The following is a 24,894-nucleotide window of genomic DNA, read 5'->3' on the forward strand; positions in this document are numbered from 1 at the left end:
ATTTTCATAGCTATACATACAGTATTTCAGTTTGACATCAGGCAAACACATTCGTTTTATGAGCGACATTTTTAATTTAATGACACTCGACTTTGCCCCTATACAAACTAGTTATTATCATGCAAAATATCATTCACTCGTGATTTAGGAATAATATGGATAATATTTTTCTCACATTCAATCCAGCAATTGTCAAGCACAATATTTTGCTCCAATTAAATCTAGAAATCATTTTGCTCAAAAGTTCTACACTCATTAGATCTATCGATTATAATTCAAAATATTTTCGCTCGTTAAATCTATCAAGTATTATGAACAAAAGTTTTGCACTCAATAAATATATCATTTATTATATACACAATATTTTGCGCTCATCAGATCTAGAAACTATTATGCTTAATATTCTGCCCTCATTAAATGTAGCAATTATTATTCTCAATATTTTGCACTCATTAAATTTAGCAATTATTATGCACAATATTTTGCGCTCATTAAATCTCGAAATTATTATTCTCAATATTTTGCACTCATTAAATCTAGCAATCGTTATGTTTAATAATTTGCCCTCATTAAATGTAGCAATTATTATGCTTAATATTTTGCCCTCATTGAATGTAACAATTATTATGCTCAATATTTTGCGCTCATTATATCTAGAAATTATTATGCTCAATATTTTGCAACCGATAAATCTAGCAATTATTGCGCACAATATTCAGCGTCAGGGTCCGGATAAAACTACGAACCATCGCTGCTGAATGTGTGAAGCATTGCGTGAGTAAAATGAGTAAAGTCACAACTTTGACCTTATGGCCTTATGATGAGTTCGGGACTTCCTAGTCCCCGGTCACGCTGATGCGCCGCCTTCGTCGTCCTCCGTCTCCGAGTCGTCGCTAGGCAGGTCACCCAGCCCTCGGGTCCCGGATGTAAGGTTGGACGTGTTCCGTATATTTGCCCTCCTTTGGGCCCTCTACACTTTAAAGTCTATGTCGAAATTATCTTTGAAGGAGATTTTATGACACCGAAAACCTTCCTGACTTGTAATGTTGCTGTCCCTGCAGCATGCATCCTTGATAGCAACAACGCTTTGCATCTCATGAACGCAAATGCTGATTGAAAACTGACCTCAATATTATTCTTTATATCTCTATTAGCATTACACTGAAATGACTCATGAGAAGAAAAAAGTTAAACGCTACTTATAATGTTCAGAAGAAAGTCACATGTGACCGTTGTACGGAGGAGGCAGCTCGTGGAAATTCGAGGAAGGAATAACCTGTACAATGACCAAATAATCACTCATTAGTTCATGTTAAACTATGTTCAAAATCAACTATGGTTAAACTATGTTCAAGGTAAATCATTAAAAGTAAGCATTTTTTAATTTTTTATTCGTTGACTGTTGGTGGTCTGCTGATGCTATAGTAAATACGATAATAATGAGTTTACGGTCATGGTTCTGATTTTGAATTGTTCGATAATAATTAATTAGATAAATGATTAATAACAAATTAGGAGCCCTGATACTTTCATCAGCCGCCCAAACAACCACGAAACTTATGCAAATTGTTACCGCACAGCTGCTGGTCATAATGATATGAAACGCGTTTTGACTTAACAATCGTTTTTATTAGATAACCTAATCAAAAAGTCGTGTCATGTGATGAATAATGTGATGACAGATTGAGCCTTGTCAGTCATCGATGGTGTTTTGAATATTACAAATGCACAAAGCAGGGATTAAAAAATTGCACTTCTGTATACGGGCGGTACGGAAGCTCAAGAACTTCTCGACATTTGATGCTGCCATATACAAGTCATACAAGTCATACATTATTCAGTCATACAAGTCACATATAATAATGAATAAATAGTGAAATTTCGTCATATTATTGAGCAATTTCATGATTAATTATACCCTTAATACAACAATTACTTAATTACCTTGGCTTCGGTAGTTGTCTGGAAGCCATCGTTGTCGTAGGTGTACCTGAAGGTGCTGTTGGGCACCCCAGAACTTGATGCCCCCAGTCCTGCTCGCTCGCGCGCCGAGCAGAAGTCTTTTGTCGCTAATACCAGCTCCTTGCCCTTCTGGAACGCACAAGAATCTATGCATTCAGGAAATAAATTAATAATGTTGTATAAATAGTATAACACGGTCTTAAAACATTGCAGGAGCAGATAATGGTTGAAACACCGATGCGCCATTTTGCGGGTATAAACTGTGTCAAGATGCCCGCACATAGTCAATAATAGGCACATTAATATTTAAACAGGGTCTCATTATTTTCTTAGGGTGCTTGTGGCATGAATTTTCATTGACAGTTTCATCAAGACGAGAACGACAATTCCTAATTCATGGATTTATTCGTAGTTATAGTAAACTAACGAAATTTTCTTTGCGAAAACACTTAAAAAGAAACGTACGTATTGGCCGGTCCATACAACGTACGCCCCCAGGACAGGGATGCACACTATGGACGCGGCTGTGATGAACCACCCGAGCGTCTGGATGTTGGGGGGGAACACGTAGTCTCCGATGTAGGCAGGTACGAACTCCATCACCGAGATAACCAATATCACCTGCATCAACGATGAGATTTTCCTCAAACAACTCACCTTGATATTATTTAAATCGACAGGTCAAAGATTTTTAAATTTGAAAATGCTGAATATTTTTACCAGCGGGCTTTTTAATCTTACAAAAAGTTATTGTTAAAATCATAATACTGTATTTTCTTTAATATTGAAAATGAGTAAAAAATTGAAATTTAATATTGAAAATGAAAGTCTTTAAAGTTGAAAGTCTTTAATGTTGAAAATGATGAAAAAGATGAAAAAGTTGAAAAAAATGTTGAAAGTTGAACAGCACTCAGCAATAGCAACATTTGAGTACACATCAAAATATATAAAACGGGAATAGAGAGACTCACCACAAGGGAAATGGGCGTGAGACAAACTAGTGTGATGGCCCAGTAGCCGTAGAGAGGCTTCGGAACTGTGATGCCCATGTCGTCTGTGATGTGCTTCATGTACCTCGGGAAGCCTGATGTAGCAATTATAATGAGAGGGAATGTCATCACGAGTCTCATATTGCTCACTGACAAAAATAAGGATGCGTATAATATAGCTTCACGATGTATAGAAATCAGTCAACATAATCGGTATTTTGCCAATGGTCTATATTTGTAATAAAGTTGAGTTGCGGCCATACAGTTCTGTTCCCAGTCGCAGCTCACCGTACACGTATGAGATAAGTGACACCTCGATGAGGGCCATAACGATGACGGAGATGCCGGCAGAGTAGAAGTTGAAGAGTTCGAACATGTAAAGTCCTCCTTGCAGGACCATCGTGAGGCCGCACAAGAAGAGGACCAGGCTCATCAACGACACCACGAGGACCTTTCTAGACCTCAGCACCGGCCACTGATCAAACACGGCCGTCGAGAGCGTTTCCACCATAGTGAACTATGGGGAGGGAAAAAGATCATTTACATAACTTAGTTGATTTAGCTAGATAATTTAAAAATATTTTCTATGTAACTGCAACAATTTTGCATTATTGTTTACTCGTTTATCTTATATCCGTTGGCCCAGCTAGATTTTTAGTTGCTGACATTGAATTTAATGGCCCAAATATTTTTAATAAAATGTCAAAATGTCACAGTAACTAACAGCATGGTTTTTAATCGGCCAAAGATCTTTTCCTAAAAACTGAAAAATTTAAGAAGTGCTTTGGCGAGCGCGCCGCACGCATCGTAGCAGGTCCCAGAAGTTGCGTCATCACCTGAACAGACTCCCATAGTTGAAAGCGGCCCTAATTTAAGTAATTATATCAGAAATTATTTTAATAAATACAAATTTGGAGTTACTGACATGATTATCAAATAAGATCGAATTATGTTGAACTTGTAAGGTTCTCTAAGTCAATGAACAATAAAGACCACATAGATGAACATCGGAAAATAAAAGACACTGAAGCTGACGGTAACAACGCCACAAATTTTCCCAATGAATAATAACAGGCACAAAATTTTAAAAAGCATTCCGATGACTCAATCCCACATTCAAAGCTTCCCAATTCTTTTTCGCCTTAACCCCTATCTTCAAATGGCATGCGTAATTTTAATATACATACATCAATATTCTTCAATACTTCATAATTAAATACTATGGGTTTCCTGAACGCTTTAAGATTTTTCACAATCCTGACACAGCAGCACAAAATTGCATAAAAACAGCGTATTTGTGCTAACAAATTAATTGTATAACTCCCTTTGTACCCTGTATTTTCTAATATAACCCTAATATATAGCACCATGTATTATGTCTCAATCCACGTTTTTCACAATTGTAATTCACCTGCGAGTCCAGCCCCAGAGTGATGAGCATAAAGAAGAAAAGAAAGGCCCACAGCGGCGGCACAGGCATGTTGGTCACGGCCTCTGCGTACACCACGAACGCAAGACCGGATCCTGATGTGACCAGCTCAGGAACTGTCGTGCCCTGCGACACCGCCATGAACCCGAGGAAGCTGAAGATGACAAAACCTGCGAAGACCGAAGTCGCGCAGTTGCTGAAGGCTATGACTATCGCGTCCCTGGAAATGAAATCCAGTTGCTAGATGTGGAGAATTCAGCTCACAGGGGCTTTGGAATTTTGCTAATCCCGAAATGGTGATTGTTAATATAGTATTAGAATTGTAAAAAATACGGGACAGCCTTCACTTCTTTTTAATGAAGCAGATCACAGCCGTCACATGTGTATAAATCTTCCTTTTTTCAGTTTTATGTGAATTAAATAGGCATTTTTGAAAACATAGTGCATGAGGTGGTAAACTCTTATAAATAATGCCTCAATTTCTCAGCACAATATGTTAACCAAGCCAAAGCAAGATGGAAATATGTTTTTACAGCCAGAACGAATATATTTTTGTTATTAAATCGATCTGAGAAGTCGCACTATGTATATATAGGTGTTATTTACTTTGTAATATGACTTATACGAAGCCACAACTTACCAATTTCATGGAGTAATTTAAACATTTACTTAAAGAAATCGCACGCTATTTAATATATTTTTTAATACTTCACATGCCTCATGCAGTTGTTCCTGAATTTGTTGTAGGATGCGAGGGTTATAAGGCCACCAAACGAAGATCCCAAGGAATAGAAAATTTGCGTAGCAGCATCCGCCCAGACTTCGATCTCGTTCAGCTTGGTGACGTTCGGCGTCAGGATGTAGAACTCGATTCCGGTGTAAGCACCTTCAAGGGTAATGCCTGGGAAAAATGTATTGAGATGGAACGCGGAATTCAAGGAAATGTGGAGTGCTAATGAGATAGAATTCGGGACTCAAAAACTGCGAAAAGTTATTGAGATGGAACGCGGAATTCCAAATGATGTGGAAAGTTACTAGAATGCAATGGTGAACTCAAAAAATACAGAACGTTACTGAGATTGAATATGAAATTCAAGCAGATGCGGAGTGCTACTGATATAGAATATGGGACTCAAAAAATGCGAAAAGTTATTGAGATGGAAGGCAAAATTCAAGATGTGGAAAGTTACTGAGATGCAATGGTGAACTCAAAAAACACAGAACGTTACTGAGATGGAATGTGAAATTCAAGCAGATGCGGAGTGCTACTGATATAGAATTTGGGATTCAAAAATTGCGAAAAAATTATTTAGATGGAATGCTAAACTGAAGCGCACTTTAAAAATCATGCATAACCTGAGGAAAATTGAATTTGATTCGATTATAGACTTGGGTCTATACCTTATCCATACTCAGCTATAGATATAAGTATAAATAGAGAGGCTGCCTATATATTTTTTGGCTTGTAAATGTGACGTACTTAGTATATCATTCCTTCCATTAACCAAGTACATGAATAGTTTTAACCCATAAATATGATTATACGTGTTGAGATTAAATTTGTTCTTCTAACTTGGGTTCCATACACATATTTGAGAATATCGTAACAAATGAATCACTAATAGAGAAATGAGCTTTTACCTAATTAAAAGTAAAAGTTGAAAACAATTCTTATTTTTTTGAAGAAATGATGTTTTTTGTAAGCACAAAATAGTATAACTGGAATTGATTAAATCATCACTATACAAAAAGCATGATTGGAAGTATATTTGTTAATACATCATTACCTCTGAAGAAGAGGATGACCAGCACGACGTAGGGGAATAAGGCAGTGAAGTAAACCACTTTCCCTGAGCTTTTAATGCCTTTTATCAGACAGAGACCCACGATTATCCAGGCCAGCGCCAGGCACCCGACGAGCTCCCAGTTCAGACCGCCCATGTTGTCCCACGTGATGTCATCAGTGCGGCCCAGCATACGATTCCTGGATTAATAATAATTCAGCATCAGATTACTATATTAAAAAACCCCACTCTTTTAATCCTCAAATTAGAAAAAAAAACAAAGCATCCTACTAGTGTACTGTATTTCTATATATAGCAGAATCCGATTCCTGTTTTAAAAAATACAACAGTTACTGGATGCTGGATCATAAAAATATCGAAGCATCCGATTCTCGTATTGAAAAATAACTGCAGCCAATTCGTGAATTTAAAATTGGAGCAAAATTAGTCTTCCGCATGAAAAAATAACACTACCTCTGATTCCTCCATTTAATCATGACACTGCATCCGACTCCTCCATTTAACAATAACACTGCCTCTCATTCCTCCATATAACAAAAACACTGCCTCTCATTCCTCTATTTAACAATAATTAGGATTGCCACAGTTTCTTCTTTTCAAAAATAACACTGCCTTCGATTTCTGCATGAAAAAATAACCCACCCCTGTTTCCTCCAGTAAAAATCCTTCCTGCATTTAAAACATAAGAGATAACTCGTGCATCCGATCCCTGATACGTTGCATTAATAATCAACTCGCCGGTTATGGCACAAATAGACTATCGTAATGGTTGAATTTCAGTTTTGGATTTCTTCAAATGTTCAGACAAATGACGATCTTCTTAAATTCTGAATTATTCGTTAGCGTAATTTCACATTATTTCTAACATAACTTTGATTCGGATTTGATGTTAAGAATCAACATTCAACGTCGTTCACGAACGTGATTGTATTCTGGGTGAGACTAATTTAATTTTGTTCTATTTCTGTTACTTTGGTAACATTTTTCTCGAAATCAAGACATTTGTATGTTGTAATCTTAAAAGTTAGTTAAGGATTCACTCTTTAAGAATTTATCCCTGCATATGCGTTCTGATGATTACACGAAAACAAAAAAGTCTGTTCTATGTTCGCTCCTCTTGGAAATGTTTATCTCTTTAAACACGAAACCAGAGATTCAACCGTGCATTACTTCACAACTTACTTTTTTTATAACATTATAAGCACGTTGTTGAAATTTTTTACTTTCACCCACTAACTTGAAATAGTCTTCGCTCGCAGAGATAAGTTTCCGAGAAGATTCCGCAAGGATCCGATTAGAAGAATTTGTCGGGTCTACACAATGAGTTAGATTATATGCCGAGAGCTTGGAGAGCCGGCAGTATGCGGCGACATCGACACAGTCTTGTTTGTAGTAAAACATTGACTGGTTGCGGCATATATTGGCATCTGTAGCTGTGAAGCAGTCTGAAAGAATTAAAATTAGCATCATAATTAAACACAATTCATTATTAAGCTGTGAACTTCCAAGACATTATTGTATTTAAGTAATCAGAAATTTTTCTATAAAATGCATTCACGCCATTAAAAATTTACGGATTAGAATTTCCCCAGGAAATTTTAATCCGTAGTTGCTATTTTCAGGTACAATCTGTACAGTCTACAGCTCAGAATCTTTTGTTGAAGGATATACTAAGGATACTCCGACCCTGCAGCTCTCACCCTCATATCTTACAGAGCGAAGAACACTGCCCATGAGCTAACACTGTTCTTCAAGTTAGCTCCGAGCTTCTGTCAGCATTACACTCACTGTCAGAGTTGAAGGTGTTATTACAATGTCCCCAGGGCAGAACACTGGTGAATGAAGCGAAGGTATAATACAGAGACCACGCCAGGATGACGTTGTAATAGATCGCAACCAGCATCGAGATGACCAACATCCCCCATCCCAGTCCTGATCAAAATAAAACAGGTTAGAAGAATCAGTTTTATCTTTAGAAGAATCAGTTTTATCGTTGTTATCGTAAAAGATTCATTTAGTTTTTAATGAAGGACTCTCAAGAGTCCAAAATATTTCCGTATATTAGATATTTCGTATACTAGAAGAAACAAAATATTTCGTATACTAGAAGAAATTGATTATTTTATGCAGGATAATTGCAATATTTATCATTTATCATTTTGTCAAGAAGAAGAGACAAAATTCGCATCTCAAACGAAATAATGTAAGCATAAAATATCATTTTACCTGTCGCAAGAAAATGAAATTTTCAATCGAAATTAAAATAAGCCCATTCCTCGGCATTGATCTATCGTAGATCCTCTACTATGAACTGTAATATGAACAAAGCTCATTTTTGTTATACTAATATATTGGGATGTATTTTTAAAAGGTATCCAGTGTTTCTCAAATGTTTCACTATGTTCGTCGTAAATGAAACATAAGGAGCGTAAATGAAATCTCAAATTTATTTTATGGCTACTGAGCCGCATTCGTCGCATGATTATCATAAAGAACAATGAACATAAAACGTTTAATATTTTGATAATATTCTAGATGGAGACCTAATTTACTATTATATGTTTATTAATTACCCATAAAAATTGGAGACAGGCTAAGGAACAGTTTGTTGGGGCCGAGGCTGGTGAACTGTCCTAACGAAAGCTCCAGGAAGAACAGCGGCAGCCCAGCCACCAGCAGCATGATCGTGTACGGCAGCAGGAAGATCGCTGGACACACAAGAACATACTTAGCGAGAAACCCGCTATGGGCCCGTGACCCGCAGTGGGCTCGCTGCCCCATGTTACCCTATGTCAGCTTAATACAGTTTATGCTACATTCTACACCAGGTCAGCAGGGCCGAAATATCAGTTTTGAGCAAAAATTGACTCAGGGCATAAGTCTGCTCATTCGAACTTTTCAATACATTCACCGTAGCGTTTGAGTATTTGTAGGTACGCATAGAGCGATAATTTTTTTGAAATGAAGCTCATGAACGTGTCAAGTGAATTTTTAGTAAATATTTAGCTGCAGTTTTAATGTGCAAAGAATGCAAATTTACAGAACAATAATGTCTTAAAAGAAGCAAAGTCGGATTGCAACAAAAATTTTGAAGCAACTCTTCAAAAACTTTATTTTTAGCGCATTTTCTCATTTATGGAAATAATGCCCTATTGTGCTCGTCATGTCCGTCCGTCTGTCTGTCCGTCAGTGACTTCACGTTTTCGTCGACGAGAAAATGCGCTCTCTGTCACTCACTGCAGTGAGTACTGAGTTATATTTTTTCATAATCTTATATGCAAGCCACCACCTCCGCCGTTCTTGTAGGCGAGGTATGGGAACCTCCAGACGTTGCCGAACCCCACAGCGTATCCAAGACACGAGAGGAAAAACTCGCATTGACTGTCCCACGTCCCGCGCGCGTTGCCCACTTCGTCAGGGTTTGTGTCGTCTGCTGGGGTCACTTGCATCACCTTCGTTTCTTTCCCCATGGTGGGTTTGGGGGAGTGTACCTGGTTAAAATATAATTAAGTTAAGGTTTCATGATATAATATAATGATTATAAGGTTTCATAATATAGAATAATTATTATAAGGTTTCATAATTTAATATAATGACTATAAGGTTTCATAATTTAATATAATGATTATAAGGTTTCATAATTTAATATAACATTATAAGGTTTAATTATTTTCGTTTCTCACTGTTCTTGAAGACAATTGTGATATTATTGTTGAATGAATTAGGTAATGGTTATTTGAACAATTACAAGCAAGTAGCGGACGATTCGACGAGAAATTAGCGAGAAAAATTGATAATTTATAGATAGGATTCACGATTTTTTTCTCCTCAATCCTTGACATTTTAGATAATCTGAATATTTTGTAACCGTTCAATCACTCAAAATGACTTGAGTGATTTGAGCGTAACCGTTGATTTGTCAAATCACTTTGATAAATCAAGAAATGATAAATTAATTTTGATGTCAAAATCATTTTTTGGCACATTAAATCATTGAAACTCATGAATAACTTATGAATGTTTGATGGCTACATCAATAATTAAATTTTAAGAATTACTTTGAATTGCAAATTTAAAATCACATTGCTCGGCACCAAAGTGAAAGTAGCAGAAATGTTCTTATTATACTTCAAATATTAGAAGCTAGTGCGTGTTGATAGGTTAAAATAACTTACACCTTGCCCTTTGCTAAACAGTTTTTATGACTTTATTTCACTCAGTCCATATTGTTTACGACCGCATGACTTTAGTCACGCATGAGCTCTTAATTAGTCGGTCACTGACCTCTATTTTATTTTAGATAAAAAATGCTCTATTATGTATATGAACATTTTTTCAGTCATCATTAATTATTTTTGAACTTTCATAATATAAAAAGTGAATGAAGGACACTTTCTGAAAACGTAATTGAAGTCTACGGACGAGGACGGGCCAGAAACGGTCGCTATGATACAAAAAAAAATTGTGTACAGGTACGAGTAATTAAATATTTTCTATGGTCGCTACGATATTAAAATGGAAGGCTGAGAATCAATTCTCAATCAGTGAAATATGAACTGAATTACCAAAATGTGTGCTTTGATCGCTTTTAGTGCGTGTGTTTCTAACTTATTACAATTTTATCCTCATACACTAATACGGAATGGACGATATTGGTGGCCGATATGGCACGATCATTTATTTGAACGCGCATTATTTCAATAAAATGCAGATAATCTTGCGAATTTAATTTGGATCTCTGTCGCACTTTAGCAATAGACTTTTATTAGCGTTCTTGAGTGCTTATTATGACTTTCGGCTCGTGTTTAGTGCATGAAAATGAAAACTTATTTTAGGTTAGATGGTGCGAGCTCTGGAACCCCTACACATACGATGTCCTTTAGAAGTACGGAATATTTATCGCGTACACTCCTGTTACTAAATGGAGCAAGTTTATTGGGCTGAACGCGCTATTATTCATTTGTATTCATATACAACTCAAACACCAATACCTAGAACATTCAATTAAACCGCAAATTAAATCATATAAACGATATTAACTTTCAAACGATAATAACGAAAATTTCTGGATGATTGGCAAAGGTCAAGCCTGCATTTCGAAACATTATAAAGCGTTATAATAAATGAATTTTTGCCTCTTGTTTTCCAGAATAAAATGCAAAATTCAATCGGATTCTTTTAAAAAACGCATCTCCGTTAGATCAATGTAATCCCCTCATTTTGTACTTGTTTTGCGTGAATATTAGCTTCTTTTAGAATAGAATAGAATAGAAGTGTCGGCACTGAATAAATAGGCCCATGGCCTGTTGCCGATTCTTGAATTTTTCGTGACTTAATTCACAAGGGATCCGGCCTTTGGAACCCGATTTTTTACGCTTCTCCTTCAACAGTAAAACCGTCCTTGAACTTTTCCTATCTATATTTTCCGTCAGCGATTAACATTCATATTTATCTCTCCATTGATGGTCAGCGGCAAACTGGAATTTTCAGCAACTATTTACCTGGAACCTAATTCATATTACCTCAAAAGAATCATGTTCATGTAATTATCGAAGAAATATCTCGGATCTCATGCAGTGAATAAAATAATATTCTACGCACGATTCTCAAATGACAATTCCTGTGGCTTCTGCTATTCTTCACCGACAATAACAGAATAGGCATTGTAAAAATGTTGTTTGCATTGATATGCATGAACATTTGGTTTCCGGACCTTCACGCTTGACTGGCCTAAGAATTTCTTTTTGTTGTACACTTCAATGGGATCATTATTGAATTATTGGAAGTTACAATCAAATAATTGCTTCAATTACAATTTACCTAATTCCCCGACATCGTCAATAATGAATGTATGAATTTGAGCTTAAATTTACGAGTCTGATTTTCAGTATACAACTATGAGCTGGTCTCTACACTGATATTTGGGTGTTCTCTTCGGAGAATAGCTTGTTACGTAGTTAAAATACATTTCGTAGAAAACTTGTCCACTTATTAAAATAATTATCGTAATAGTTATAATATAATTATATTTTAATAATAATATAAATTGAAAACAAAAAATAATTAGTAAAATGATAATATAATTCTGGTCCAACACAGGATTCCGGACACGAATATCTGCCTTTCAGCATCTTAATGCGGGGAATACGTGCCGAGCTCTTACATTTTAATGGCATCAATGTATGAAGGAAAAATATAATACGATTTATTTTCAATTCCCAGGCAAATAAGAAGACTTAGACAAAATATTGCACAGAGTTGTAACTGAATTTAGTGAACAGTTAGTGTGTACATTCAGCCGGCGATGACTTGCACTTCAAGACTGAATGGTAATTAACTTGTGAATAAGTGTAATTTTTATTTAATGAATAAGGTTCAATTGAATTGAAATTAACCTGCGAATACGTAAAATTTTCATTAATAAATATGGTTCAAGAATATCTGGTCCTCATGATATATGAATGAAGTATGAATAGAATTTTAATTTGCGTAAATTTCCGTTGAACTGTATTGAACAAACTAGCACCTCGACTCAAAAAAATTTGTATGTATAACTCGTGTCTTCAATGGCAAAGAAATTTGTAAGAAATTATTGTCAATAACGAAGGTCGAAACCAGCATGCAAATGCAAGAATTTTGACTCGCCCTCCACGACAGAAATTATTTAGCTAAACCCCATGATTCAAAATTTTCGAAAAACATTTTACAGAATTGGATAAAAAATGAATAAATGCTTACCATGCTTGAAACAACGAAATAAATTTGTATAAACTAATCTCGATGGTCCTGAAATGACATGTTTTAGATCCTAACCGGATTTTATCAGCGATCTTTATATTGGTATTTTTATCTCAGATAATTATGTCAAAAATTATTTCGGTGGTGCACACATTATATACACCTATACAGGTTAACTCAGGCAAATCTGCGGAATTTTAACAGAACCAACTTTCAAAGTTTTCAGAATAGTCTCAAGTCTGCAATAAACTGACAAGGTTAAACAACCTTTCTTACAAAAACTTATAACACCTCTTATAACACCCTTTCTTACAGGTTAAATTTGTGTAGCCATGAGAGTTTTTTTTGTAAAACTCAATTGTATATAATTGAAATTGTAATCCTGGCCAATTTTATGTTTGGAAACACGTTACATTTTTTTACGAAAAGTCAGACAATTATTGCCATAGAACTGCTGCGCGCTACCCGGTTTATTTTCGCCAATGTTACGTACATATATTCAACTTCAGGACCTTTTTTTCCAATTAGCATAATTTTGTTCCAACGGAAAGGTTTCAACCAGTACAGAAAAAATATTTTTTATTTATCTTATAGTTCGTTTCAAAGAAACGAACGATTTGGTAGATAAATCGTTCGTTTCAATGAGCGATTTACCATCACATATTTAGCGGTGCTTAACACGGGACTCGTGCTTGTTCCACTTGAAGCGAACATGGAAGTTTAGTGTCACTTTTTTATTCGTATCTGATAAAATTACATGAAACTTATATATGCGATATTTAGCGTCAATGATAAAACTTGCCTCTCGAAAATAACTTGACTTAAATCGTCAACAGCTTTTTGTAAATCGTCAGATAAAAAATATTATAATTTTCAATTTAATGACGTGAGTGTAACCAAAAAGTATTCAAGTTCTATGTAACTGCGTCACGTATAGTAAGCATGCATGTTGCTAGGCACGGCAGGATTACTAATTACTTGGACCGGGTGTTAGCAGCGATACCATTCGTGACTTCCATACAAATCCATGAAGCTGGTGATCGTTCAGTTAATCCGGCATTTATTTAGCAAAGTCTCTTTTTCTACTTTCAGTTCCCTAAACTGCATCCACTGCAGTTCCTTTATTCTACTTCGCTGGAGCCGAAGTTTACCTTCTTGAGTTTCAATAAAATTGTTAGCCGTTATGCTTGTATAAATTCCTTACAGTTGAATGATTGGTCATTTTACTGTTATTTTATTGGTTTGTATTAATTTTATTGTCTTAATTATTTTGATTGGTTTATTGGTGTCGGTCAGCACGCAGCGGAGTACGGAGATTATGCGTATAAATTCTTCGCGTTTGCTAATTTTATAATAATTATGCTTCATATTATTAAACATTTAACCAATATTTAAAAATCTCTCTATTTTTACTACTGAAATTTGAGACATAAACTGCTGCAAAAACCATGCTTTGCAAAGTTTTGAAATTTCATTCGAAGTATCATTCGTGAAGTTTAGACAATTCGTCCTAAGAAACATTCGTGAAAATTAGAGAGCTCGTTCGAAGTAACATTCGTGAAGTTTAGAAAGTTTCTTCGAAGTAGCATAAGTGAAGTTTTTATAATAACTTCTATCTCCAGACCATGAAAATTGTAATATTTTAAAGAATTCTATATGGTTTAATTCGACTTACTCAATTATATTTTGTATTCAGAATTAATGGGAATGTTGACTGTGATTAATGAATGAGTTGATGAAAGCTGCCCTTCCTTGTAGGCAGGAAACGTAAGCCCATCCCGCATAGCAGGTTTGCACGTAATCTTTTTATCATCAGCTTCGAAAAATGTTTCTTCTCAATCGAAAAAAAGTGTATGATAATCCTCATTAATATGAAATTCAGGCTCCAATTTATCAGCAATCTATGTTAACTCTTATAGAGTGTAAATAATCAGTTACAAAGTTGGTTCGGCTGCAATATATGTGCATGTAATTGGCGCTCAGTTGTTAATTGAAATTTTCTAGCTTATGTTCGATTTTCGTAATGACTCAATGTTTGTAATCAAGCAATGGTATTCACAACGCAAAAGTGATGCTCACGGCTTCGCTCATTCGTTATAAACCGCGCTAAGTTAGCAATGATAAGATGTGAAATGTTTATTTTCTAACACTTTGTGATAATTTTAAATACTATTCAAATTCAGACACTTGTGTAATTCACCTTTTACCTGCCGCTCTTTTATTTATGTTACAGACTGCTTCTATCAAGCCACAAGTGTGATGCATGATGGGTCGTACCTTTTATCTGTCGGATTTTGATGAATGTTATTGAGTATTTGTATCAAGCCTCGCGCGTGATGCAAGCTGTGACACAAGACTTTTTATCTGTCGATTTTTGATGAATGTTATTGACTGCTTATATTCAGCCATAACTGTCATGCATGCCACACAATTCACTACTTATATTCAGCCATAACTTTGATGCATGCCACACAATTTGCTGCTTATATTCAGCCATAACTGTGATGCATGCCACATTTGTCTCGCCACACTCGCATGCCGCCCGGCCTCACCCTATAGTCATGCCACCGATGCTTGCGGTAGCGCAGCAGACAGTGAAAGTCAGGCGCTGCAGTCCCATGCATCCTATGGTCAAGAAATGCCCGGCGGCAGTTCGTGCTGGAATTGCTGGCCAGTTTTTTTTACCGTCATCCTTTAGCGTGTCGCTCGCTTGCAGCTGCTGCTGTAATGCAGGTGTCACTGCTGCACTTGCATGAAGCACATTGGAATTAAACTGCGTGTATTTCTACTTCAACTGATGCAGTAACAACTGCATGCATTCCATCACAATCATCACCTAAAATCAGCATAAAATCTTATTACCTCGCCAAAAGAGCTTGTCAATTGGATTGCTTCTTAACTTTTGTAAATGAATTAATTGTACGATTTACAGTCACGAACGTCACAATTGGCGTTTATAGATCGATGAAAACAACTAAAATCTAACTATTGAAAATTTATAAGTAATAATTATATAATTGGCAAGAGTGAATCTTTCTAGCCTTTCCTTGTTGTCTTTCAAGCCATTCCCAATTACATTTCAAGCCGTTGCCCATTGTCTTTCTTGTCATTCCAATTGCCTTTCAAACCGATTCCCATTATCTTTCAATCTGTGACAACTTCAAACAGTAAATTGTGGGTTCAAATGAGTAGGGGATTGAGGATGGCAGGATTGGGGAGCAGAAAGGTTTTTAGGTTCATGATTGGTTGCCCTTGAACATCACAAGGAGGCTCTCAGCAATAGGGGAGCTATCGGCTGCAATTATTTCTTCACGCGTCTCGTCACGACGACGACGTTCGATCGCAACGGACTTTTCCCGTTGCTCTATTTCGTGAGGTGTGCTTCATGATGTTCTTTGATAGCCTGTAATTTAATTGGTTAACAATATTCACTTAAATGTTTAATTTATTTAATTAAATTAATGACGTAAAAAGTGCATCAAGTTATACGGATATATTTTCCATCTGAAACTTAAGCTCAAAGCTGTTCAGGTTATTCAACACAAGGATCACACAAAAAAATCGGCAGATAAAGATCTATGAAATACCAAAAATACACTAGAAGTGATATTAACGTTTGGCAACTATATGTTCATACTACGTGTACGTATCGTTAAAATAAGTATAGAGTACAGATCCATATCGTTACTATGCGCATGGCTCCGCATAGTTACCATTCATATAGACCCGTATGATTACTATACGAATAGATACGTATCGTTCCTATAGGTATATAGATATGTTTCGTTGCTAAACGTATAGATCCGTATCTTTTCTATGCGTATATAGATCCGTATGGTAACTATACGTATAGATACGTATCGTAATTATACTTATCGTTCCAATACAAATTTATCCATATATCGATACTCGTACTATAAGCAGCGATCTGCATCGTTACTATACGTATAATTTCATACTATTTCTGCCCGCATGGGAACGTATATATATCGTGCGATGTACAGAAACGTTATGTCTTCCTTCCATGACCACGAAGCACCGAAAACGTGACCATGAAGCACCGAGTCCCACGGCGACTGCAGCAATTAAATGCCAAGCTTCATGTGAAACTGCCGTCGAAATAGTGTGCAGGTGCAGGTGCAGGTTGGTACCGTAATGCAGGTGCAGGTGCAGGTTGGTACCATAATGCAGGTGCAGGTGCAGGTTGGTACCGTAATGCAGGTGCAGGTTGGTACCGTAATGCAGGTGCAGGTTGGTACCGTAATGTAGTTGCAGGTTGGTACCGTAATGCAGGTGGAGGTTGGTACCGTAATGCAGGTGCAGGTTGGTTCCGTAATGCAGGTGCAGGTTGGTACCGTAATGCAGGTGCAGGTTGGTATCGTAAATCTGTTATCCAGTCGTAAGGTGTTGCTGCAGGCTACCTGAATTTATCAAGTATAGGTATAGTTAACATTATGCTAAAGATTTCGATGAAAATGATGTTTTCATAATTTTTCATCATGAATTGATACATCAAGACTTTCTCTGACACATCAACAGATTTGTGGTCAATTAATCCTTCATGTGAATGGAAAATCCGCGAGTGAATAGTTCGATCGGCAAATTTTCTCCTTGAAGGGAATGCTCTATCAGCTCAAGAAGTTTTAAGAAGGCTCGTAAAATTCGTTGTTACTTGAACATAGTTATGGTGGTCGTCAAATTTCCAGGTGAACAATAAAATATTCATGTGCATAGAATTTTCCTAACCTATTCATGCGCGAATAGATTTCACGAATATTATTTATCTTGATACCAATTAGCGGAAAACTTCTCACTAAAAAAATTAATGGGCCTCATTGTCCAAATAGTGACACATTCTTACATTTACGTCCATTTGATGGGCCAAACATACGTATTAGGCTGATTCTAAATGAGGGCAAAATGTGCACCGTCATTTGGACAATACTCACTTATATATCTGAGAGTAACATCGTTACGTAGATTTACTACACGCAGCCGCAGATGACATCGAGTTCTGTAATTACATTAGCTCAGCCATTATTTCACAATTCAGCTACAGAATACATGATTTTAAAACAATAAAATTATGAGGAAAATTTCGGCTCAAAATCTGCATAACTATAGAGACAGGAAACAAAAAAGCAATAACTTCTAGAAAATAATGGCCGGTATTTTTTTAACTTTATTATAATGGTGACCAAAGTCATGCATATTTTATGTTTTTGTTAACTCTATAATTATAATTGACTCTATGTCATTTCGTCACGTAATAAGGTCTATTGATATTCACACAATCAGCTTGGTCTCTGACAATGTCAGAGACCAAGGGTCAGAGTTTCGTCCGTGACGTTTTCTTATGCACAAAGAGGCCTACAATGCTACCGCAGTTGCGGCTGCGGCCAAAATAAGGCCAACGCGGCCAGAAATGAGTCCAACGCAGTTCTTAGGATTTCAACTTATTTGTTCGTTGGCACGAACTTGTACCTCAGCTGGTATACTCTACGCTATTGACCGCAATCGGAACCGTGTGTGTCGCAACCTTCACTCAGAATTTAATGCGTCCTATTGTCCAATAGTGATAGAATTCCATAAATTTAATACGTCCTATTGTACAGTAGAGATAGAATTCCATAAACAAGGAACGAGTCGAGAGCGGACGTAGTACTGATACACATTTCTTGTCGCACGTAAAACTGGGTCTGGATGACCCACACATAGGTAAAAAGTGCGTGGCAATTTGGACAAGTCACGCACGTTATTCTGAGCGTTGAAGTCTAGAAAATCTACTATAATCTATTGTTCTACAGGTATCCCCTAAATTACCCAGATGTAAAAATTTTTATTGTTAGATCTATATAGAATATTGTACCCAGCTATGTGTAATATATTTATCTGTTTCGTTTCAGTTTACAAGTTAAAAGTAAAAAACAGAACTCCTACGTTATTATTACAAAATATTTTTTAAAAATTACAATTTTGTTATCGAAAGACCATTACAGAGTGAACGGCTTGACCGGAAAATCTTCATTTACATTGATATAATTTTCTGTCAATTGTTTTGTAATCCAATACTTTTTACCATGGGTGACTACATTGCGCAGCACTATCTATAAAAAAATTAATTATAAATCATGATTTTAACTTTAGCACAGGTCTGCAAATGATGTTTTAAAGAATCACAAAGTTTTTATCTTGAGTAAGTCAAGATTACCGACGCGAAGTGAGTGCATTTGGGTTTTTAGGTTCTTCACGGTAAAAAATCTGCGATTAGTAATGCATAAAACCATTTCTTAATATAACGTCTGATCACCATGCGGTCGTTTTGTTGATTAATAATTAAATAAAAACTATTCCGTAATACCTGCGGATCCCGTTCGGTTAAAATGATTGAGCGCTGATTTTAGTCTTGAATTCCAAGCTGTAAACCTTAATTTACGTCGTATTTTAATTTTTAATTACCGCAATTCTTTATTCTGAAAAGCTTATTGCTATTGCGTTAAAAAATCTGATGTATATTAATTTGGAGTATAATAATTACTGCCATGAATATAGCAATATTGTGGGAAAAGTAAATAAATGATCAACTACTCGACTCCCTGTTATATTCATTTCAATTCCTAAACATCAAATAATTTCTTTACGCAACTTAAAAATTTAATCAGGTCAAGGTCGTTAGTTCAAAATTCTGGTTTAATTTCTCTTGGTATTTGGAACCATTAATTTGTCACTGACTTTAGAGACACCATTAGCCTTCAGTTGCATCATCGATGCGATAGTTTGCAACGACGTGGCAACAAAGGCCGCTCGTCGCCTTGGAGCGCATGTAGGCATTTTACCCGCCTTGACAGCACAGCGAAGTTACGAAATATTCGTTCACAGCGCTGAACGTGAGATACAGACGCCCGTATTGCAAGGTGGAACTAAAACATTCTTCTCACTCTAGCCCATCGATGAAAGAAATTAATTATGTGATCCAAGATCTTTCCGTCCTAATAAATATTTTCCCTTGTTAAAATATATTTTTTGTTAAAAATCCCCAGGTTGAAATATTTTTTTTTGTTAAAATTTCCCATGTTAAAATATTTAGACATAAAAAATACTAATAATTTCCGAAATTCGAAGTCATTTATGATGCTGGGTGACTACGCGCTCTATTACGCGAGTAAATCTCGGAAGCATACAAACCTTAATTGCAGAACAGAAAACTCTAAATATGAAATGAAATAATATGAATGTCACTGATTTTTATTCATTGATACTATTCCTAACAATGAGATAGGAGCGTAAATCGTTTATCGTTCTTGCATCCATGAAACAAGCAGCAAAAGTCTCACTTAGTTCAGACGTTGAGCTCATATTTCGATCGAAATCTGTGTCGAATAATTTCCATTACGAGCTAAAAATGCAACTCATCGTTTTATATTTTTGCGGATGAAACAGACAGACCATTCGATACACTTATTACAATTTTTAACCTTCTGTTACAATAGCGCCTAACAGCCAGTGCAACATCTGGCAAGCTGTTCTCTTTTTAGCGCATTTTATCATTTATGGAAAAAATGCTCTATTGTGCTCACCATGTCCGTCTGTCTGTCTGTCTGTCTGTCTGTCTGTCTGTCTGTCTGCTTGTCTGTCTGTCCGTCCGTCTGTCCGTGACCATTTTCTCATCCGTCGACGAGTAAATGCGCTCTCTGTCACTCACTGCAGTGGGTACTGAGTTATATTTTTTATAAATACCGGCAATAGGTCGAGCATTCATATGCATGCCGTTTGATTTCACTAACTAAATTTGATTCAATCACTTTTTCATTGCTAACTTACCGTTAAAAAGTTAACTGTATGTGCAATGAAATTTAACGTCCTTATAAGACAAAAAGGTTAAAAAATCTATCAGATTATTCCACCCAGAGACCTCAACGACCGACAGGGTGTGATATCTACCAGACGATGTTATCTAATTTATTTCGTTAATTAAAGAACTTACTAATGTTATCTAATTGCGCGGAAATGTTTTCGAAAATATTTTTCATGCACTGTTTCCAAGGTCCTATAATATCCTAAGATATTTTGAGGAAGAGCTTAGAAAGAAACAAACAATTAATAATGTAATTATGATTACAATTACAATTGTAATTATAATTATAATGATAAATATACAACTTGTTATGCTTGTTTCTTGTTTACAAAATTATAATTATAAAAATTATAATTATAGTTCATTCAAGTTCTAATTAATTATATAATTCAAGCACTTTAATTCTAAAAAAAACATATCATTACATCTGTGGTCTGCAATTATTTTGCACTTCAGAGCCTCCACATAAGATGCATTTGGCAACACATAAATGATTATCTAAATGATAAATAAATACAATAAGTGATGAATAATTAAAAAACTTTCTTGCTCGTTGAAGGCATCAAATGTCAATAATTGTTTAATTGCCTTATAGTTTTTTTGTCGCATGGATTCGCCAGGCCATTGCCACTGTGCATTTTCCAAAAAAAAATATTAGTCCTGAAATTTCCCTTTTGCGTATATTTAAAAAAATCAATTTTCTGCATTAAAATAATGCCGGAAAAAAATTCACGAGGCAGGCAAGGTCGTAACTCCAAGAGAGCCTATAGAATCTTCCTTAATATTCAAGGGTCGTATGAAACTGACTTAGGTGCACGTTGCAGCATAAGTGCACGTCGCGGTGTAAGTAAACGTAGCGGCTCAAGTGCATGTAGCTGTATAAGTGCGCGTGGCGGCCGAAATACACAAAAGGCCTGAGTACACGTATAGTGGTTTAAACATTCGTAACGGCCTAAGTTCGTGTTGTGGCTTAAGTTCACATTGGACACAAGTTCATGTTGGGCACAAGTTCATGTTGGACACAAGTTCATGTTGGGCACAAGTTCATGTTGGACACAAGTTCATGTTGGACACAAGTTCATGTTGGACACAAGTTCATGTTGGACACAAGTTCATGTTGGGCACAAGTTCATGTTGGACACAAGTTCATGTTGGACATAAGTTCATGTTGGGCACAAGTTCATGTTGGGCACAAGTTCATGTTGGACACAAGTTCATGTTGGGCACAAGTTCAGGTTGGGCANGATGCAACCCCTGTCTCTTATACACATCTAGATGTGTATAAGAGACAGAGTCGTGACCGTGTTACTATAACACTTGTACTAGCAATGCAAGTAACTCTGCACAAGTCGTGACCGTGTTACTATAACACTTGTACTAGCAATGCAAGTAACTCTGCAAAATCGTGACCTTGTGACTAGCACTTTTGCTTGCTAGGTAAGTGACTGCAAAAGTCGAAACCGTGTAGAAGTCGCAAGTGTACACAAGTGTTCGTGACTTCAATTACAAACGTCCTGGTACAGCTTCTCTGTACCAACGAATTTCGCTTCCTGTTATTAATCAAGACTGAAAGTAAGTTCGCTAGTAAACAGAGGTAACGTATTTCAAATAAATCTTCACATTTTCGGAAACAGAGCAAAAGTGAGGAAGTAAGCTGATATTTATCTCAGTCAATATTGGCACGAGGATGTTTATGAATTGAAGGAAATAGGAAATTACATGAAAGTATAAAGTTAAAAAACGTAAAATGTGTTTCTAATTCATCTCCGTATTTTTGCTTCGTATGAACAATCAATACAAAAATTGATCAATATATACATTCAGGATGATTAATGGTGCCATGATGATTATCAGGATGATCAATAGCTCGAGTGGGGGAGTTAGCAATAATGATTAAATCATTTATTTAAAGCACTAATGAGTATGATTATCAGGATGATTATAGTTCAAGTGAGGGAGTTAGCAATAATTATTTAATCATTTATTTGAAGCTCCAAAGAGTCTGTAAATTCATCATCGTGTAGAAGAAGATGAATGATCTGTTGCAGTTGTTTTCTTTGCACAAGACGAATTGATTTAGCTTGCATTAATATATATATATTTTTTCACTGCAACATATGACTGACATTTTGATGGAATAAATAGCAAGGAATTGCAAGAATTTTTCCACCTAAAATTAGAAATTAAATTGAACTTTTAATGATAACTTTAAATGCACGAATTTGTTTGATCAGAACGGATTGTAAGAAATTTTATAACTATGTAAATAGTTTAATGTCTCAATTGTATTAAAGGTGAAACTACATAAAAATGTCTCACTTTATAACAAAAATGTTCACCAATGAAATTAAGATAACTTCGTTGATATTTCTTCTAAGAATAACATTCATGAACAACTATACTGTTATTATTGCTGGCAGTCTCTAATTCAAATTTTTGCTATGTAATTCTAATTGGAATTTGAGTCGTTTGAAGGACGGACTTTTTCTTGGATATTTAAATATTTTAACTCACACATTTTATGCAACAACAAATATAACTATGATATGCATGCTAGAGCAAAAGACCACGTGAAGTATCATCTTTTAGATTTCAATAAAAAAGAGAGTTTTCGTAGAATTAAGCGCAGCATATTTATACATGTAGTATAACTCCTAACTCATATATCCTAACTATAGTATATGTATAGTTAGGAACAAACAAAGTATGCATATTGTAACTAGTCAGTCAATCCTTGACGTTTCTCTATCGAAATGCAGCCGATGACAGTTGGAAAACATTCCAATAACACAACGAACATTTTACTAAAAAAAAGCAAAAATATGGTAATTGAGACCCGTTCAGTTGATGTTTTGATTTTATTTTCAGATTTAAGATAAGGATTTTTACATACAGTACATTCATGCGGTCATGCAAAAAAATGATATCTCAGAAAAACTGATGGAAAGAAGAAATTCTAAAGGAGAAACTGAGAATGTTCCTTGGTTACTTCATTCAGAGAAACTGATGGAACCAAGGATAAGCATTTATGAGGTAAACCATAGCATGATGGTTTTTGTTAACAGAATACGTGAGAAACAAGTTAAGGGGATCTTATTAAACGAAAATAAAGCTTTCCAACGCGGCTGTTTCACGATTATTGCCACTGCGTTGGTAATTGTGAATAAATCTGCACACAATGTTTCAAATAAAAATTCAATCGATCATTCATTTAATTTGACGAATGCCTTCCTTCTGTCGATAAAATAACCGTTCATAGGAGGCATCTTTTTATCAGCAAAATGTCGTGGAAAAATCGCCCAATTTTTTATAATTCTAGTCGGTAATAAGTCATCTAAACAAGCAAGAAGAATTACCCATACGAATTAAAATCGGATTTTCGGTTCGATTTAGCCCCGGGCAGAACAACTACACTTCCGGCTACAACTTTTTACACATTTTTATCACGATATATTAAATGTATATTTTATTCACCGAATTCCAAGAAGTTGTTGAAACTGTGCAGCCAGCTGAATATGTTATCCTTCCGCAGATGTTTCAAGGATGTATGATTCGATTGCCAGAAATGTCCTACAAAAACAACAACTTAGAAGTACACGTTTTCTAGTAGGCCTTGGAACCTGTTGCACCACCTGCATAGAGCGACACCTGCACGCACCTTCCACCACGACTGCCAGACGAGCACTGAATGCAGTCGACCAGGTCACCTGTTCGGTAGGAGGTCAACCTGCCATTTGCACCTGAGCCTGCATCTGATGGAACTATTATGCTTCTATACAATACTTGAGTGTTTGAGTGATGTGTGTTTGAGTGATGTTGTGTTGGAGTGATGTGTGTTTGAGTGATGTTGTGTTTGAGTTATGTGTCTTTGAGTGATGTGTCTTTGAGTGATGTTGTGTTGGAGTGATGTTGTGTGTTTGAGTGATGTTGAGTGTTTGAGTGATGTTGAGTGTTTGAGTGATGTTGAGTGTTTGAGTTATGTGTGTTTGAGTGATGTTGTGTTTGAGTGATGTTGAGTGTTTGAGTGATGTTGAGTGTTTGAGTGATGTTGAGTGTTTGAGTGATGTTGAGTATTTGAGTGATGTTTTGTGTTTGAGTGATGTTTTGTGTTTGAGT

General features: G+C 35.9%; 1 protein-coding gene across 2 annotated transcripts; it reads right to left on the reverse strand.

Annotated features, from left to right (window-relative positions):
• Positions 1-923: 923 nt before the first annotated feature.
• Positions 924-24,445, reverse strand: LOC108679908 (sodium- and chloride-dependent glycine transporter 1). Of its 2 annotated transcripts, none has more exons than XM_047884872.1 (13): positions 24,253-24,445; positions 9,475-9,676; positions 8,759-8,893; positions 7,974-8,117; positions 7,423-7,630; positions 6,168-6,364; positions 5,098-5,281; positions 4,363-4,600; positions 3,240-3,468; positions 2,934-3,046; positions 2,428-2,583; positions 1,945-2,088; positions 924-1,276 (listed from the first exon to the last, which is right to left on the reverse strand). In XM_047884872.1, exons 2-13 carry the CDS (start codon positions 9,653-9,655, stop codon positions 1,220-1,222), a joined length of 1,986 nt encoding a protein of 661 aa, XP_047740828.1. In that variant the 5' UTR covers positions 9,656-9,676; positions 24,253-24,445; the 3' UTR covers positions 924-1,219. The 2 variants fall into 2 exon arrangements, with proteins under 2 accessions (XP_047740828.1, XP_018024135.1); XM_018168646.2 differs by having other exon boundaries at positions 1,945-2,091.
• Between the last annotated feature and the right edge of the window lie 449 nt (positions 24,446-24,894).

The sequence above is a fragment of the Hyalella azteca genome, unplaced genomic scaffold (genome assembly GCF_000764305.2).
Source record: "Hyalella azteca isolate HAZT.00-mixed unplaced genomic scaffold, Hazt_2.0.2 contig16377, whole genome shotgun sequence".
Taxonomy (NCBI): domain Eukaryota; kingdom Metazoa; phylum Arthropoda; class Malacostraca; order Amphipoda; family Hyalellidae; genus Hyalella; species Hyalella azteca.